This window comes from Phocoena sinus, chromosome 9 (assembly GCF_008692025.1).
Source record: "Phocoena sinus isolate mPhoSin1 chromosome 9, mPhoSin1.pri, whole genome shotgun sequence".
NCBI lineage: Eukaryota > Metazoa > Chordata > Mammalia > Artiodactyla > Phocoenidae > Phocoena > Phocoena sinus.
In genome coordinates, this window is record NC_045771.1 from 51,549,719 (window position 1) to 51,569,291 (window position 19,573).

General features: G+C 35.9%; 2 protein-coding genes across 4 annotated transcripts in view; one reads left to right on the forward strand and one right to left on the reverse strand.

The window, feature by feature from the left end:
- Nucleotides 1–19,573, forward strand: part of GSDME (gasdermin E) — a 148,551-nt gene that overhangs the window by 123,446 nt on the left and 5,532 nt on the right.
- Nucleotides 2,937–19,573, reverse strand: part of MPP6 (membrane palmitoylated protein 6) — a 109,383-nt gene continuing 92,746 nt past the window's right edge. For all 3 annotated transcript variants that reach the window (XM_032642741.1, XM_032642742.1, XM_032642743.1), the window contains exons 10-12: nt 16,808–17,010; nt 15,711–15,839; nt 2,937–9,410 (exon numbers count right to left, since the gene is read on the reverse strand). In XM_032642741.1, the coding sequence (XP_032498632.1) occupies nt 9,234–9,410; nt 15,711–15,839; nt 16,808–17,010 (509 nt within the window). In that variant the 3' untranslated portion in view covers nt 2,937–9,233. The remainder of the gene's footprint in view (nt 9,411–15,710; nt 15,840–16,807; nt 17,011–19,573) is intronic.

Consider the following 19,573-nt stretch of genomic DNA (forward strand, 5'->3'; position numbering starts at 1 on the left):
GGGAACCTTTGTATACTGCTGGTGGGAATGTATATCAGTACAGCCACTACAGAAAACGGTATGGCAGTTCCTCAAAAACTAAAAATAGAACTAACGTGATCCAGCAATCCCACTATCTGGAAAAAATGAAACCATTAATTTGAAAAGATACATGCACCCCAATGTTCACAGCATCATTACTTACAATAGCAAAGACATGGAAGCAACCTGAGTCCCCATCAAGAGATTGCATTAAGATGATGTGGTGTACAGATGGAGAGATATACTATGTTCTTGGATTGGAAGAATCAATATTGTGAAAATGACTCTACTACCCAAAGCAATCTACAGATTCAATGCAATCCCTATCAAATTACCAGTGGCATTTTCTACAGAACTAGAACAAAAGATCTTAAAATTTGTATGGAGACGCAAAAGACCCCAAATAGCCAAAGCAGTCTTGAGGAAAAAAAACGGAGCTGGAGGAATCAGACTCCCTGACTTCAGACTATACTACAGAGCTACAGTAATCAAGACAATATGGTACTGGCACAAAAACAGAAATACAGATCAATGGAACAGGATAGAAAGCCCAGAAATAAACCCACGCTCCTATGGTCAACTAATTTATGACAAAGGAGGCAAGGATATACAATGGAGAAAAGACAGTCTCTTCAATAAGTGGTGCCAGGAAAACTGGACAGCCACATGTAAAAGAATAAAACTAGAACACTCCCTAACACCATACACAAAAATAAACTCAAAATGGATTAGAGACCTATATGTAAGACCAGACACTGTAAAACTCTTAGAGGAAAACATAGGAAGAACACTCTTTGACATAAATCACAGCAAGATCCTTTTTGACCCACCTCCTAGAGTAATGGAAATAAAAACAAAAATAACAAATGGGACCTAATGAAACTTAAAAGCTTTGGCAAAGCAAAGGAAACCATAAACAAGATGGAAACACAATCCTCAGAATGGGAGAAAAGATTTGCAAACGAAGCAAACGGACAAAGGATTAATCTCCAAAGTATATAAACAGCTCATGCACCTCAATATTAAAAAAACAAACAAGCCAATCCAAAAATGGGCAGAAGACCTAAATAGACATTTCTCCAAAGAAGACATACAGATGGCCAAGAAGCACATGAAAAGCTGCTTAACATCATTAATTATTAGAAATGCAAATCAAAACTACAATGAGGTAGAATGAGGTACCTCACAACAGGTAGAATGGCCATCATCAGAAAAATCTACAGACAACAAATGCTGGAGAAGGTGTGGAGAAAAGGGAACCCTCTTGCACTGTTGGTGGGAATGTAAATTGATACAGCCACTATGGAGAACAGTATGGAGGTTCCTTAAAAAATTACAAATAGAATTACCATTATGACCAGCAATCCCACTACTGGGCACATACCCAGAGAAAACCATAACTCAAAAAGACACATGCACCCCAGTTTTCACTGCAGCACTATTTAGAATAGCCAGGTCATGGAAGCAACCTAAATGCCCATCGACAGACAAATGGATAAAGAAGATGTGGTACATATATACAATGGAATATTACTCGGCCATAAAAGGAATGAAATTGGGTCACTTGTAGAGACGTGGATGGATCTAGAGACTGTCATACAGAGTGAAGTAAGTCAGAGAAAAACAAATACCATATATTAACGCATATATGTGGAACCTAGAAAAATGGTCCAGATGAACCAGTTTGCAGAGACACAGATGTAGAGAACAAACGTACAGACACCAAGGAGGGAAAGTGGCAAGGGGTGGTGGTGGTGGTGTGATGAATTGGGAGGTTGGGATTGACATGTATATGTTCATGTGTATAAAACAGATAATAAAAACCTGTATAAAAAAATAAAATTCAAAAATTCAAAAAAAAGATGTGTATATATATATGTAATGGAATATTACTCAGCTATAAAAAAGAATGAAATACTGCCATTTGTAACAATGTGGATGGATCTAGAGAGTACTATGCCTAGTGAAATAAGAAGGACAAATGCTATATGATATCACTTACATGTGGAATCTAAAAAATACCAATGAATGTATATACAAAACAGAAACAGGCTCACAGACATAGAAAATAAACTTGTGGTTACTAAAAGGGGGAGGGGGAGGGACAAATTAGGGATATGAGATTAACAGATACTAACTACTATATGGAAAATAGATAAGCAGTGAGGATTTACTGTATGGCATAGTGAATTATACCCATGATCTTGTAATAACCTATAATGGAATATAATTTGTAAAAATACAGAATCACTATGCTATACACTTGAAACTAACAATATTGTAAAGCAGCTATATTTCATTTAAAAGACTAAATGAGAAATACCAGAAATACACTAGACTAGCAATTTCTGAAGTATGAGGTATAGAATCCTGGAAACTAGCTTGGGAAAGAGTTGCCCAAGTACCTTTTCTGGAAACAGGCTTCCTGCACTCACCCACATTCACGCCTCCATCCCTTGGCCAGTCTGGTGGGTCCACCTCCCTTTCTCACCGAAGGCTTCAGGGCTGAGCTGTGTGCCACAGCAGGCATTGTCTTTCCCACCAGGGTTTCTCTTTCTTGGCTAGCTGGGAAATGGTCCTAGTATTCCATGCCATCTAAGCTTAGAGGTCTTTTCTTGATCCTGTATTTTAACCTTCCCTGTCTCTGGAAATCTTTCCTTGAAGAAGTCATCTTTGAAAGCCACGGAATCTTTGGGCTGGGATAGATGAAACAATAATTAGGATTTCCTTGTGAAAAAAGGGAGGCAGGTGAAAAATTGATCTATTTTGGTGGGAAAATCTAAAATAACATTCGAGGCTTTTAACAAAGACTATTAGCGTTTAAAAGAAATTGGTGAAGCTAATCTGATACTCTCTGTATTTTATTATCTCCAAGCCTTAGTTCTACCTATAAATGAAACACTACATTTTCCCAATATTAAATATTTATTTCTTTACATATACAAAAATATTTTACCAGGAGTATGCAATCTCACAGATTGGACATTTCAGTAACTTTCACTTTGGACAACATATGGAAATAATGTGAAAAGAAAAATTTATAGGGACAGTTTCTGAGAAATCAATAATTGTACTGCAGGAAAATTTTATTTATACAAGGACAGCAATAATGTTTCTTTTATACAGGAACGAGTAATACAGTTACTTGGAAAGCAGTAGCAATTTTATTTTTAAACTTTTTCACCAGAAACTTACTTTGGCAGCTTGTTCAGCTTTGATTTTTTGGTTGCTAACAAGCATTTTGCCCTCCATTAAAAAACAAACAAAACCAAAAAGGTCTCTTCTACAATCATTTCAAAGACCAGAGGTTAAAAGAAGCATGCACATGTGTTCAAAATAAATATATACCAAGAGAGATGGAAAAAAAGTCCCCCAAGGTCTTCACATCAGTTTCTCATCATGGGCTCTAACAGAGCTAACAACGTGGAAATTATAGCAGCTGCTGAACCCCAGTGCTCATTCTTCTATGGCAAAATCCAAGACACCACTTTCTTAAAAATCAATGTTACTGAAAAAACAGGAGTCAGCAGCTGTTTTTTAAAGTGGACACACAGCCAAAGGAAATATTTATCTTGTATTTCAGTTACAGTTGGAGATCAGCTATTCCTCGAATCAGGTTTTACTGAAAAGACTTAAGGCATCTCTCAGTTGGACCATGTTTACCAGAACAAGGTTTATGTCTCCAAAGTAAGGTTACTCATACCACTGCCTGCCTCTCCTATTTAAGAGTAAGATGAGAACCACACATTTTAACTGGTAATGACTTCTGGGTTAGTAATACATAGCAGAGGAGTCTCCCTCTTCCTCCAAGCTCCCAGGCCACCTTGACTGATGTGAGGAAGGTCAAATTTCAGACATGGCTTGTCATATTTGTATGTTTCTACCCCTGGCATGCTATTGCTGAAGTGCAGTAAAGACATCTATCTCCAACTTTTAAAATAAGACCTTTTGGCTTCTACTCTGTGGTAGTGACAATACCTGTTCAATGGGACTCAAGACAAGTCCCATTGTCTTGAGTTGCAAGACACTGCAAGCACTGAGGCATTTAATCTGCCAAGTTGTAAATGGCATTTACATTACCTGTAGATGTGTTCATTCAGTTTGTGCCAGAGATTAGAAACAGTAAAAGCTGGTAGGGAAAAAAAAATTGTCACTTCTGACCGACTTTGGCATGTGGAGGCAAGTCAGGTTTATCTTAGCACTACAGTATCAGCCAATGGCCCTGAAGCAATTAGAGAACAAATCTAAAATGCATTCATGTTATGTTGGATTCAAGGTCCCCTAACTGGACCTAACAATGTGTTTCCCCTTTTAAAGAAACAGATGCCTTTTAAACTTACACTAAACAATAGGGCTGCAGTGATAAACTTCAGGCATAAGGTAGGGCAGCTTTAAGGGGCAAACATCAGAGTGTCTTTGGATGCTTACTTAAATTGTGGACTGCCTACTTAAATTTTGTTTGACTTGTGAGTGGTCAAGGTAGCAAGGATTTGCTAAAGGTTTGGACTTAGAGTAGGATTCTGAACTCAAGACCTCCTGACCAGGACCACTAAGAAAGCAGAACACATCCTCTTCCAGGCTGGAACTATCAACGCATCCTCAGAGCTGTTTTAAAACTGAAGGTAGAATTTCTGAATGGTGTGCACCAATCACTATGTTACCTCCAAAAGAGGTACATTTTAAAAGAACTAAAAGATAAGCAACCTCAGGGTAAGTGAATAAACAGATAAAGTAGCTTAATAAGGATTTTCCAATTTAGCATTTATCACATCAGTTATAAATTACTTCTTGTAATTTAAGGTGAATACAAATATTAAGTTAGCCTTATTTAAAAAGTATAATATTAAAACTAAAGGGAGATATAAATTTTATCAACAGTCACATGGTCAGGAGTCAGAATTAGGATCTCAACCAGTAGAAGTACACCAGCTCTATTTTTATCAAAAGAGAGACTATTTTAAAGAAAGCAGTACAGTGTATTGCAGAAGTAGTGCAAACCGTGCTTTTAAATTCTTACCTTAGAAATGAGATATCATTCCTTCACTTTCTAGTGTTTTTAAAGACTCATTTTTGATTCTGTGCATTAAATCATTCCAGGAACACACAAAGTAACATGACAAATTATGGGAAATATTAAAAATGAATAAAACTTGAAGCTAACAAAAATGGAGTTAAAAAATAATCTTACCTTAAAAAAAATCATAATTGTTATCTTCCGCAGATACACAATGTATACGTAAAAACTCATGAATTAGTCGACTGTATTCTTAAAAGTCTGTGAATAATATTAACTTGTACTATATACAATAATCCTATTATTTAAAATTCTGAATTTCTCCCAAGAACTCCAAATCTATTACAGATGTTATTACATGAATTCTCACAACAAATCCAATGAAACAAGAGGAGGGCAGGTACCATAATCTCTTAAGCCTGAACCGTATCACAAACTCATTTGAAGGTTTAAGTAAGTATTTCCCAAGAGGCTTCCATCTAGGACTCTGTCCTTTTTCCCTAAGGAAACTAAGTTATAATAACTTTTTGAGCTTAATTCCAAATATATTTTTCAGAAAGGGGATTAGTATCTGCCTCAAGGTAAAGCCACAGCCTATGAAAACAATGTGAAAAAAGTTTCATAATGTCTAAGAATTGGGAGTAATTAAAAATGTAAAAGCACTAGTTATAATTACATGGGTGAACAGATTTAATTTTACTATTCATGTATCTTGGGAGAATTTTTACATATTATACACATAGCTGTGTATATATAATATATATATTATATATGGTGACTCAAACTTTTAAAAAATGACGTGCTATCTATATACATAAAACTTCAGGATTGCTTTTTCCATTTTTAGTATAAAGATTCATTACTATAAAATTATTGGCTCCCTAGCCTGTGATTTCTGGAAAACGGGGTGTTGTTTCAGAAGCCGCGTAAGTACAATGTTAAGTAGATCATTATTTTGACCAATTTTCAAAACTTTTATGTTCAGTGTTTACAAATTTAAAATAATTGTACCTAACTCCATGGCTATCCATCATAAAAATCAACCCCAATTACTGGATCATGACACTTACTGTTATCCATAAAAATAAGTACAAATTTAAATGAATCTTTAAAGCCACGATCATCCTCTACTGTCATTGGGATATTACGGTCAAAGCAGTTAGTATCTGGCCAGTCTATAATGCTACACTAACATATTTTATTGCTAATTTACATTATTTTCTAAATTTGTGTTAATATCCAATTTGCTCTTTTAAAGAAAACTTGTCCTTATAAGCTATTATATTAAATTTACTAGATTCTAGAATCTAGGGTTCAGGCTACTATTGCTGTACTGGGTTTATGACATGATTTCTACTTTAGAAAGCTATCTTCAGCAATGGTATGGTTAGACTTGGCAAAAGTAAACAAAGTTCTGATGTACTGGATAGTATTTTATTTGATACTATCCAAATAAACAGAAATTGAGACTGCATAATCGAGGCATGGCTGTAATAAAAGTAAAATTCTACTTGAGTGCATCACATATATTCTACTACTTACGGTTAAATGATTCATCCAGGGACATCAACTCTATGGATATGGGGTATTTGTATATTTAAAAATAAAAAATATATATACTATTTAGCTGTATATAAACAGTCATGCCCTGAATGCTGAATGTGGATACTCACCTGTCCGCAAGGAGTCCTCAGGTGCGTTAGTGTACTGGCACATTGTTTCCCAAAAGCATATGCACGTGCATGTATATTTTAACTATTACCAGTTGTTCAACATCACTTTAAACTATTTTCTCATTAGTAAAGCTAATTATCTTAGACCTTTCCTACAAGAGAGGTTCACATTTCGTTGATCACAACCATACTCTCATTGCCTTGGGAGAATCCCAGCACCTCTGGGACTCCTTGCCCCAGCAGAGCTCTGCTGGTTCCTGCAGACCCAGATGGGACTTGAGTTTCAAGTTCAATGACTCTTTACTGAGATAAACGAACTTTTCTAAATTTATTCTCTTCAGCTCTGGTGTCTCGACTGAAATGAAATCAACTGCACTGTTCCATTTTATATTAGGAGGCATCTCATATTAACTAAGTAGTTAGTCATGAATACCATTTATAATAGAAATAATTCCTTTAAGTGTAGTCTGTTTTCTAAATAATGTGCATTTTATACCATATGATAAGGCTTAAGATATATATGATGTAAAAATCATCTCTGTTGTGTCAAGATGGGTAAAATATTTTGTGTATAAACTTCTTGAGCTGCTACAATGATTCCAAAGAGGCTCCACACAGCAGCATGAAGGCACACCACAGAAGACAGCACATTTCCTGAGAATGTGGAAATAAAATTTCTCTTAAAGCTTACAGTGTGTTGAGACGCTAAGTCATGGGACATCATCTCGACACTGTGCTTTGATTCATGTTGCTTTGAGAAGCCAAGAATTTGATGTAAATATATGTGGTTTAAAAGTTACCAAAGTTATTAAAAGGGTGTGATCCATTCTGACACCAATTTCCTATCCTAGGACAAAGAACATGAATTTGTGTTCTGGATATGAAATGCTGGATGAAAAAAAACACCTATGGATTTCCAATCTTAACCATACAGCAACTTGGGTGTTCGGTCTCATTGTGAAGAACAGTTGTGTGCATGCTGCTTAATGCCATGTATTTTCTCTTCCCTCTGAGTCCTCCCGGCCGCATTCCATGTGACAGCTTTGGTGAGGGGAAAACAAATTCAGCAGCCAGGTGTCTGGTGCCTAGCACCAGACAAAGATGACCACCAGTATTTAAGCACCTAACCCTTTAAGTGTGAATACTGTTTATGTGAAAAGCTAGCAGCAATATAAAATATGGCTAACTTAGTTTAATGATGACCTGCATCTCTGAATATGTTTTAGGAAGAATTTATACCATCTAAGAATCCTAAAAGAATATACTAACTGAGATTAATTTTGGAAATTTGTATATGTTAATGCATCTAAAGACGGAGAACTGTTTTCCTAATCATTAAACAAAAAACTACATTTCCTAACAGAAATGTAAAAAATATATATAATACATTATTTAATATATATTATATAATACATACAATGTACATATTATATAATGTATATATTATATTGAGATAAAACAGCTGACAATTATTTCCAAATTTCATAAATCGTTCAATGGATTTGGTTCACAACATAACAAACCGAAAAAATACCCTAATGATCACATCACACTTCAAAAGCACACTGTTCACAAAACCCCCCAATTGCAAACTTGGAGGCATTTTTCAGTATCACAGAAATTTTCAGAGGTGTGATACATTTGCTGACTATATCCTAATAAAAAAACTGTATAAAGCAATAGGTTTATTTTTGTTAGTTAAACTTTTACATGTACAAATAAATCAACTTTCAGAGTCATTTTGCTGTAAGGTTTTGCAGGATAAGGCACTCTCTCAGCCGGCACGGCCTTGCTTGCTGTGTACATGTTAACGAAGCATCAGCCTGTCACTGCAACAAATGAGAGTGCAAAGTATTGCTCTTCATATTTTCACGAGAGAAAGAATGAAGGGAAAAAACTAATATAGCTGCGTAAATTAAAGTGGACAGCCATACATCTCTGTAATAATGAAACTACGTAGCATTGAGCAGACTTCTGATGTCAGTATTGGATGGTAGTAGACTAGCTGTAGCACTGACATTAAAATTCTGCTTCTGTAAGAAATTATACATATTAGGAAAGAAGGCCAATAAACCATTATTTTCTCCTAATAAGAGTAGCTGACCCTTCACTAAATACTGAACTCAATGACAGCTTTACAAAACTATTTCAAGTATTCATTATCACAGTGAAAATATGAGACCAATGTTAGAGTGAATGATTTGAAAATTCCTTTGATGAAAAAGGCAAGGGTACTAAATCAAAACATATACAAAATGCTTCAACGCATTTCTTTATGTGATATGAATAGAAAGATTATTCATAAAAAGTTAGAAAAATTAAGATAAATTATATTTTAGTACACCTTCCCAACCACATTTTTCTATAAAAATCCAGAATAGTGTACTGGTTCTTCAATCTACACAATAAAAATGCCTGGACTTGGCAGATAACTTCTATCTGTGCATGTATTTTCTCAGTAGAAGGTTTATTTGTTGCAGTCACTTTTTGAAAGTTTTATTTTAATTGTGAACCTTATTGAATCATCAGTAAACCCAGCTGATTGGGACCCACTGTGGCTCCATTCTCAGTTTCTCTATGGCAGTTTGTAGTTTCTCAAAGGCTTTGTCTAGATTGTCATTTACAATGATCAGATCAAAATAGTGGTTGTATGCTCTTTGAATCCGTGCACTTTCATCCACTGTTTTCTTCAAGTCAGAGTCCTGTCAAAGAGTTTTAAAAGGAAAAGTTTATATAATGTATATTTAATTGCTCAAAACCAACTCAAAGTGAAATAAGTAGGTTGGATATTTGTTTGTTGTGATTCTGATACTAATCCTCAAAATCTAATCTATATAGATTGTTAAAAAAGACATTACCATCTGCTCATATCCTAGTCTTTCCAGCTGGCACTCATGTTTGAATTTATGAGTATTCTGTATCTTCTGTTTCACTGGTACTAAGGTAAGATTCCTGATTAAAAGACTGCTGACAATATCTTGGGGTGACACCCAAAGTAATAAAAGAATTCTTGTAGGTGACTGGTCTCTAGCCCAACTGCATCACCCTTTTCAAAACATTTTTATCGTATGGATTCTGTAACTCATGGAACCCAATCTGCAGCGGCTGTTAAGCTCAAAGCCAAATTTGCTGCCTTTCTCTAAGAAAAAGAATCTCAGAAATGTAATTTGAAGGCTGCCTGTCCATGCTCCCCACCCCCAACAACACACACACACTTTTATCTATCTTTTTAGCTAGTACTGTTTGTATTTCATAAAGTATTTCTAGTCATTTTGGAACAATGTGGGGGAATAAATAAGTAATGGGTTTTGCATGAGCAAGTAAAGCTTTTCATTAAATTGCAAGTGTTATGAAATTTCATAATGCTTCTACATGTTCTTCAAATACTGAGTTCCTATTAAACCGTCTACTATATTTCATAATTTGTGGCTATAAAAATGAATAAGAGAGAATGGGCTCCTACCCTCCAGTGTAGGAGACAAATAAAGGGCAAATAAACAAAAACCTGCAAGTTGTAACAAGTACTATGAAAGAAACCAACCAGGAACAAAGAATTTTAAGAGATCTACTTTAGACAGAGTGCTTACAAATACTCTACAAATGAAGAAATGATATTTAAACTGAGGAAATGACATTTAAACTGAGAACTATAGTGGGAGAAAGACCATTACAGGCAGAGGAAATAGGAATGTAAAGTTCAGGAGGAAAATGACCCAGATGTGTTTAAGATACTGAAAGACCAAGATGGATGGAGGCTTAGGGAGGGTGGGTAGTAAGTTGAGATAGCCCAGGCTAGGTCATGGAGGACCTAGATGCAATGGAAAGACATCTCTGGATTATGATGGTGGCAGAGGAGATGGAAATGACACCAGACTAGAAATATACTTTGGTGATAAAATCATCAGGATTAACTGATGGGCTGGATATGAAAAGTGAGAAATATGAATGAATCAAAAATAGCTCGAGGGGCTTCCCTGGTGGCACAGTGGTTGAGAGTCCGCCTGCCGATGCAGGGGACACGGGTTTGTGCCTCGGTCCGGGAAGATCCCACATGCCGCGGAGCGGCTAGGCCCGTGAGCCATGGCCGCTGGGCCTGCGCGTCCGGAGCCTGTGCTCCGCAACGGGAGAGGCCACAACAGTGAGAGGCCTGCTGCATACGGAAAAAAAAAAAAAAAAGAAAAAGAAATAGCTCGAGTTTCTAGCTTGAATAAATGGGTGGTTGCAGAAGATGCAGAGTTGAGGGGGTGGGAGTGTGAAAAACAGGATATTGGTGAGAGGAAACAAAACATTCTACTTTGTTTGTACATGTTAAGTTTAACACGTCTGTGAGACATCCAAGTGCAGATGTAATGTTAAGTAGGTAATGGTTATATAAGTTGGAGCTCTGAGGTCTGGGTTATCTACATATAAATTAGGAATCATCAGCATAACAACGATATGTAAGTCAGTGGATTTGGTGAAAACACCTAAAGGAAAGTATATAGAGAGAAATGGGTTCCCAACTAAGCCTGAGGGATACTAGTACTATAGTTAATATTTTCACTAAGATTTCGAAATCAATTTGAAACAACTATCTTTTATTATAGATGTATAAACAGGCCCCAATTCAACTTGTAAACAAATCTTACCTAATACAGTCATTAGCAATTTGTCTTGTTAAAAAAAAAAAAAGTTCTTTTCTGACAATAACAATCCTGTAACAATAATGGAGTATACCATATAGATGGAAAAATGAATTTAAAAATTTCTATGTATGGCTCTAGAATGATCTCCAGAATATATTAGTAAGTGAAAAACGCAGGCAGACTACTGTATGTAGTAAGTTACCTTTTATGTAAGAAATGAGGGAGGGAGGATACACATACATACTTGCTTATATTAAAAAAAAATTGTAAAAATGACTATGTGGGTAGGAGGTAACAGAGTAGAGAGAATAGGGAAAGGCTAGATTTTTGTGTGTTTGTTTTTTGCGGTATGAGGGCCTCCCACTGCTGTGGCCTCTCCCGTTGCGGAGCACAGGCTCCGGATGCGCAGGCTCAGCGGCCACGGCTCACGGGCCCAGCCGCTCCGCGGCATGTGGGATCTTCCCAGACCGGGGCACAAACCCGTGTCCCCTGCACCGGCAGGCGGACTTTCAACCACTGCGCCACAAACAGGGAAGCCCCTGTTTGTTTGTTTTTAAGATTTACTTTGAAACTATGAAAATGTATAGAATTATATTACAATAAAATCAAATTCAAATAAAAATAAAAAGAGCAATACCTAAAAAGCAAAATGAAACAAATCTGTGTTTCAAGTTGATGCCTTAACCACAGAAAAGAATTATTTTAGCGACTTTAAAATAATACTCAAGGGATATATCATAAGAACAATTTTTTTAAAAAGTTTAAGTCTGAAACTTAGAACTTTTCAATAATCATACTGTTAATGTTAATATTGTTACTCAGAAATTATATATATAGTATGTGCTTAGTTTACACATGTAAAGTCAGAAACTATGTTAATGTCATCAGGAACCAAGACTTTCAGCATAGGAGGAAAAAAAGATAAACATAGTTCAGGAAGTAAAAATGTAAAATGTGAGTTGGAACTATCCAGCTGAATTAATGATGTATATTTTCCAAAAGGGGAAAATATATTTCCTTCATCTGGCCACTGAGAAGACCTAGAAACAATGACAAACTAAGTTGAATGCACACCTTTAGCTTCTATGTTATCTCTAAATACCATTTCCCACTAAAAGGAACCAGGGCTTTTGGAAGGCTGGTTCCAGATCTGGGCCAAGAAATGTGTAAGGATAACCTGGAGCAGCTTGTCATACCAGGAAGCACATCAAAGTTTATGGGGTTGTGTTAAAAAGACTCAGAAAACAAGATGAATAGGCTCTTCTTAGCTGAAGACAGGACAATTTAAACATCAGAGAGTAATAGCTGACCTAAGTACACAGAGTATTCCAAGTGACTTTAAAACACGGCGATTTGATTTGACTGTATATACTTAGTGAGATAAACCCTAAGGATAAAGGAGAAAGAGACAGTTCACAGTAATCATACCTGGTAGTATTTGTACACTTATTTTCAGACTGTTGTATGTGTACTGTGAGATGAATCAAATGAGCAATTATGTGCTATATTCTAACATTCCCGGTGTTTTTGAGAACTGGGATACTCAGCCTAGGAGAATGGAGTTATATATATGAAAGAGGTTAAATAAAACCCTGTAATCCTGAATTTGATTGGGAAGTATCAATATATATTCATGATTTAGTTTCCTTCAAACATACAAACAGAAAAGCACATAACCAAACTAGTTCTGTCTACCTAAAAGGTGCATTTAGCTAGAAACAATGATCAATCTTGGGACAACGTGCACCCCTAGTATTACGGTCCTAAAATACCATTTACTCTAAAAGGAACCAGAGCTTCTTGGAGAAGTAACTGATTCCTGGCCTGGAATAGAAAATGTACAAGATGACCCTGGAGCATTTGTCATATAGCTAGGAAGCTATCTCAGACGATTAGGCTCATGAAATAGGTCTCAAGGGCCAACTTAAATAAGCCCCTGTTGGTCAAAGATGGGGCGATTTGAACATCAATAAGAATAATAATTGCAAAAGAGTAATAAAACACATCAAGTAAGTTTAAATCCATGTGCTCATGATGAAACTAAAAAACCCACAAACCTTATTTGGTCACCTGTCGCCTCTGGAGACTGTTACTGAACAAACCCATTATTCTGAAAACTGACCCTTAAAGGGGAAGTATCAAGCATTATGTTCTGACTTTCCTATATATACTCTACTTCAGAGTCATCAACTAGTTGATAAGGAAAAATTATTTAGAAGAATTCTAGTTTATAAATGCAGAACAAATGACAAACTTGGAATAACACCACTTCACAATTCCTAAAAAATTAACTGAGCCAGGCAAAGATCAATAAAAATTGCTAAAATCATTAGGTGGAGAGCTACTGAGGAACTTTACAGATCAGGCCCCAGTTTTTCTATGACCCAGTTTTTTTAAACAACTAAGTTAGAAGGTTAAAAGAGAGGGAAGGGAGGCAGTGAAGATTTACAGATTAAAACAGTCTAAAGGGAGAGGGTCTGCTTCCAGCTAATATGCAATCACAGATATCAGACTAACCTTCCTGCCTGACAACTAAGACAGACCAAATGTATGGAACACTTTTTAAGACACTGTACATCAGGTAATGGAAGACAGGGATTCCAGAGAGACAGGAAGCAAATGAGATGAGCCCTACGATTACCCCAGGTTACTGGCTTGAAAGAGTTTCCAAGCTGCAACACAGTGAGGTGGAGCCCAGGAGGACACTACTGGACTCTAAGTTGGGACAGAGCTGAGAGCCCAGGGAGAACAAAGTAGCAGGAGTTTGCAGGACAGAATACTGGATAGAATAGCAGTATGGAGAGAGAACTCTCGAGATTTGTAAAGGTCCCCCTCCAGCATTCAGCTGAATACCAATCTGTGCACGTTACCACTACCCAGGGTCGCCAAAGAACCACCAGAAAGGATGAGAGGTATTCTTTCTGAGCCAGAAATAGTACCCATGCCCACCAGGCAGAACAGAAAACCTCACGTCACATGGGCCATCTGGGAGAGTGCTCAAATGGGTCTTGCCTCAGTAGTGAAGAATAATTGCCCCTAGAATGAGAACTGCTCTGGTTCTACCAAACAAATTTTTAAAGCAAGATCTGAAAGGAACTAACTGTTTCCACATTACTGCATCCTAGGACAAAGCTCACAATGTCTGGTATCCAATAAAAAATTACCAGGATTGCAAAGAAGCAAGAAAATAAGACCCATGAGGAGCAAAGTCATTCAGTCAAAACCAATCCAGAAGTGATGCAAACGTTAGAATTCGTTGACAGTGATATAAAAACATTGATAACTATATTTCAGATATTCATAAAGTTCAGTAGACACATGGAGCAACCTGCAAAAGAACAAAGAGGATTAAAACTACCTGATCTCAAGGCTTATCACCTATAGTGTGGAAGAGGTAGAAGAAGGAGGGAGGGACTCTGAAGGGGCACAAGGAAACTTATGAAGACGAGGGACATGCCTGTTATCTTGACTGCAGTAGCTTCATGCATGTATACATATACCCAAGCTTATCAAGTTGTATACTTTCAACGTGTACAGTTTATTGTGTATCAATTATACCTCAAGCTGGGGGAAAAAAAAGAGATTTAGAAGACATCAGGTAAATGCAACATGTTAATCTTGCTTGGATCCTGATTTGAACAAACTGTCAAAAAAAAAAAGATAAATACTGAGGAAATTCAAATACAGACTGTATATTGATGATATTGAGAAAAAGTTGCTCTTCCTAATGTTTGATATGCTAATGGTGTTATGGTTATGTCCAAAAAGTCTGTCTTTTAGAGATAAATACTAAAGTACTTATGGTTGATATGATATCAAAGATTTACTTCAAAATAATTCATGGTAAGGGAGGAAGTGAAGAGAGGTCTAAGTGAAACAAAAATGGCCATGTGTTATTGAAGCTAAGTGATGGGTACCTGGGAGTTCATTTCTTCCCTCTTTTGTACATATTTAAAATTTTCCGTAACATGAGAAAAGAGAGGAAGAACAAGAGAAAAAGACATGTAACAACTAAAAGTCAGAACACCTATCTCTACCAATAGTAAACCTTATGATGAACATACTTGTTATTGGTCTTCGGGACCAGTTTCCACATTAGTAAAATGAGGGAGTTAGATTAATATGCACTTTTTAACATTGGTCCATTTCATTTACATAGGGGGAGTAAACTTGTTTTAAAATAGAGTGAACAATGGTTTCTAAGTAAAAGCAATATGGTTCCAAATCCTAACTACATCTAGGGAACAAATTTTTATTCTCCAATACCCTATACAGTGTGTTTATTTCATAAATATGGATGGAATTAAACATGCCCAAAAGAAAAAGGAAAAATTTTAGGAGGAAAATAGTATTGTTAGCCTGAAAAGAACTGCTTACCGTCAAAAGCTTAGTAGTGATACCAGCATCCACTACAGCCTTGTGCATGGCACGTAACGTCTCTAGTTCGGGAGCAGCAATAAACACAACGTAGGGCATGAACTCGGATGTCCTCAGCACTTTCAGGGCCTGTGTAGAAGAACAATTACAAACCAGTTTATACAGGATTAGAATTTGAATTATGTTACCCTTTAGTTTATACTAAATAATCAAAGTCCATCTGCCCTCTTCCTCAAGATAAAGGACATAATTTAATACTTGCTATCTGCCCCCCCTCCCTTCTATCCTTTTGATTCCATACAGTACTTTCCTAAAATGGTGATCCATTAAATTTTGTTCTGACCTCAATCTCACTACTTTCTGGTACCCTTGAACCAAGGAAAGTATTAAACTTAATGATCCCCAAATCATCAAGAATGATGTAAATGCTTTCCATGTTAATTGTAGAATTCTGTTAATATTGAAAAAGCAGAAGTAATTTCAGTGTCCATTAATTGGAGTGGTTATATAAATAAATATATATCTGCACTATGAAATACCATGCAGCAATTACAAAGAACAAAAAAATCTCTACAGTACCTAACATGAAAAGATCTTCAAGAAATACTGTTTAATGAAAAAAGGTTAAAGAATCTGTATAAAATTTTTCCATTTATGTATAAGAGAAACAACAAAAATAGAAAACCCACTGGGTTGAGTGTAGAATGGTGAGAAGGGGTCAATAAGGGAGACATGGAATGAGAATGAAATGAATGGTGAGTGGGTGGGTGTGTGCTGGGTGGAAGGGGTATGACTTTAATTTTTATTCCTCATGTTTCAGCCTTGTTCAAATTTTAAATTTAACATTTCCTAACACATGCATTTATATATTACTTAAGCATGTAAATAAATACTAAACTTCTATCAAGCTTCTATAGCTATCCATGCCTCTGTTGGCTAACAGATCAGAGATTTATTTAACTAGTTGTTGATGCATAATAAGGTTCTCTATTGTCACAAGTAATAGAGGGAAAGAGCCACCCTCATAATCTGAAGAAGAAACAAAAACTCTACAGGAAATAAAACTTAAAAAATATCTTTGGAATCATGCAGCTTACTTGTGGGTTGACATCCAAGATGCAAGTTCGTCCAGTTTGGACAACTTCAAGAATAGAGTCAATCTTGGTTCCATAGAGATTTCCTTCATATTCCCCATGTTCCAAATATTTTCCAGCTTTAATATCTGCTTCCATCTCAGATCGTGACACAAATTTATATGCCTGGCCATCTTTTTCATCTTCCCTTGGTTTCCGTGAAGTAACTAAATAAAATAGCATTGAGAATTTGTACAGAGACAGTGCAGGGTATTAAAAAACAAACTAAAAGGCACAGGGTAGCCTAAGTCTTTTCCATTTAGTGCAGGGGTTGGCAAACTATGGCCTATGACCAAACCTGGCCTGCTTCCTATTTTTGTAAATAAAGTTTTATGGACCACAGCCATGTTCATTCATTTTATGGCCTATGGTTTCATTCGTTTTACAATGGCGGAATAGTTGTGACACAGACTAGATGGCCTGCAAAGCCTAAAATATTTACTATACGTGGCTCTTGAATAAAATTGTTTGCAGACCCCTGATTAGTAATGTTTTAAGAGGTAGTCTCCAATATACAATTTATATCCAAAAAATGTGCTTTATAAAGTCAGTTTGAAACTCAAAATATATTTATTTACCTAGAAGCAGAGCCCTAAAGTTAAATTCTTAACTATGGTGAGAGCTAATAAGTGTGAGGTATATTGCAAGTGAACATCTTTTCCAGCTGACCAGCACTCCCCTTCTCCTTAAGGAATATCAATTACAGCCTTTCTTCACACTTCTCTGAACATTTCCTAATTGAGTGTCCAACAGATGAGCAAAATTCTATTCTTAGTTGGTATTATCAATTTTCTGAAGTGTAGTTTTACCCATAAATTATCTATCCTTTATCTTGCCCCAGCACCAAACTTTTCTTCTAGCTTCCTTCTAATTAACATTCCCAAATGCTAATTGTTTTGTGTTGCAACTCGGTGGATCTAGCCACCTGGATGTTATTATGGTCTAGTAACTTTCTCTACTCTGACCTGAAGTATTCTGAGAGAATGAGAGAGAAGAGACCAAGTCAAAACTTAAAACATCCTTTTGTCAGGTATTTTAGAGACATACAACTCCTTTGCAACTTGGCTGTGCTAGGAATGGACGATTATCACTTTTCAAACTGTTGCAAAGGTGCAGAGTTAGGTATTCTCTGCCAACTTGCTAGCACTCCCTAAGAAGAAAAGTAATTTGTGTATGTGTGTGTGTTATTTTCAAGTTTAGCAACTTCATCTGAGTTTGCCTAGATCAGATATAAAACAGTATTCTACTTCTATTAATCAAGTACTTATACATGCAGAATATCTGCCAAAATCATTAACCACACGCAATTAAAGTTACAAAGTAATCAGATGAAAAACTGACAGAATTTTGACTATTTGAAATAAGCACAACACATCAAGAAAACTTTTATAAGAAAAAAACTTTAAGTTCAAGCTCAATAATAAGGGCCTAATTCATAAATAAGATTATTATGTACAAGAGGATTCCCTTTTTCCCCTGCTGTTTTCTGGCTCATTCCAGACCACTGTGGAGAGATTTATAAAGTCACTTAAAGAGCTTCAAGATGCTATGATGGCTTTTCATATTCAAAAATGTGTGATCTCTAAGGTTTCTGGGATTATTCACCAAAGGTGGTATGATAAAACTCCTAAGGCAATTTTAAACTCCCCAAATACATACATACTAGGACTTGGCTTAATATCCGTAAAGATAATTTTAGAAGAGCACGACTTTTGGGGACGCACTACAGTGAAACCATTTATGGAAACGTGCTGCTTGAAATAAATATGTACAGGCACACACACTGCCCCCCCCAACACTACCTCCAACATGTGGAGGGAATCTCAAATTCTTGGTGAAATGTTTTTCGTTTACAAGCGAATTTTAACGGCAATACCATTCTCTAGTGAAGACTCAAAAAAGAAATCTACATTGGCACATAATTAAGCCCCTTTCCATTTCTAGAACAGAGAAATTAGAACAGGGTGGATTGACTACAGCTGATTCCTTAGGCTTATATGCTAAGCAACTAAGTAATGCGATTGCTTAGAATTTAAGTTCTGTGATTGACAGGCAAAATTCTAATCTTTAGTAGCTCTTCAAATAGTTAGGAAATAATCAACAAAGTAACATTTTATTTAACTATCCCAAGATGTATTAAAGGGAAAACATGATTCATAAGGTAGCTTGTCCACCTGGATTAATAATTTTTTATATTTTATTTTAGGACCATTTCACAATATAAAGAGAAAACTAAGTCAATTTAATCCAACACCAGCATTTACGTCCTTCACTATGAGACTTCCCCAACCAGCCCACCAATGTGTAGCACAAGACTGTGTATCAAAAATTAGGCAAACTTGTCACATTTCATCAGTATTATTTTTGTGTGTGTTGATTCTGAGGCTTCAAACAAACAAACAAACTAAACACTATATAAACATGAATGATTTAAGGAAAAGTAAAACACCACCTACATTATATGAAGAAGTGATACTTGACAATGTATGGATATACATAAATCTTTTATATATAAAAATTCAGACTTGAATCTTTACTAAAAATAAGTCTTGAAAGGTACAATAGTACATCTTCTGGAAATTAATTTGGCATGAAGAAATCTAGAAGTTGAAATAAATATATGTAATACTTCTATATTTATAAATCTCTCTATACATCCTTTGGTCTAATAATTTTACATCTGAGATTTATGTATACACATTTTATCATCTCTTTATTTATAACAAAAAA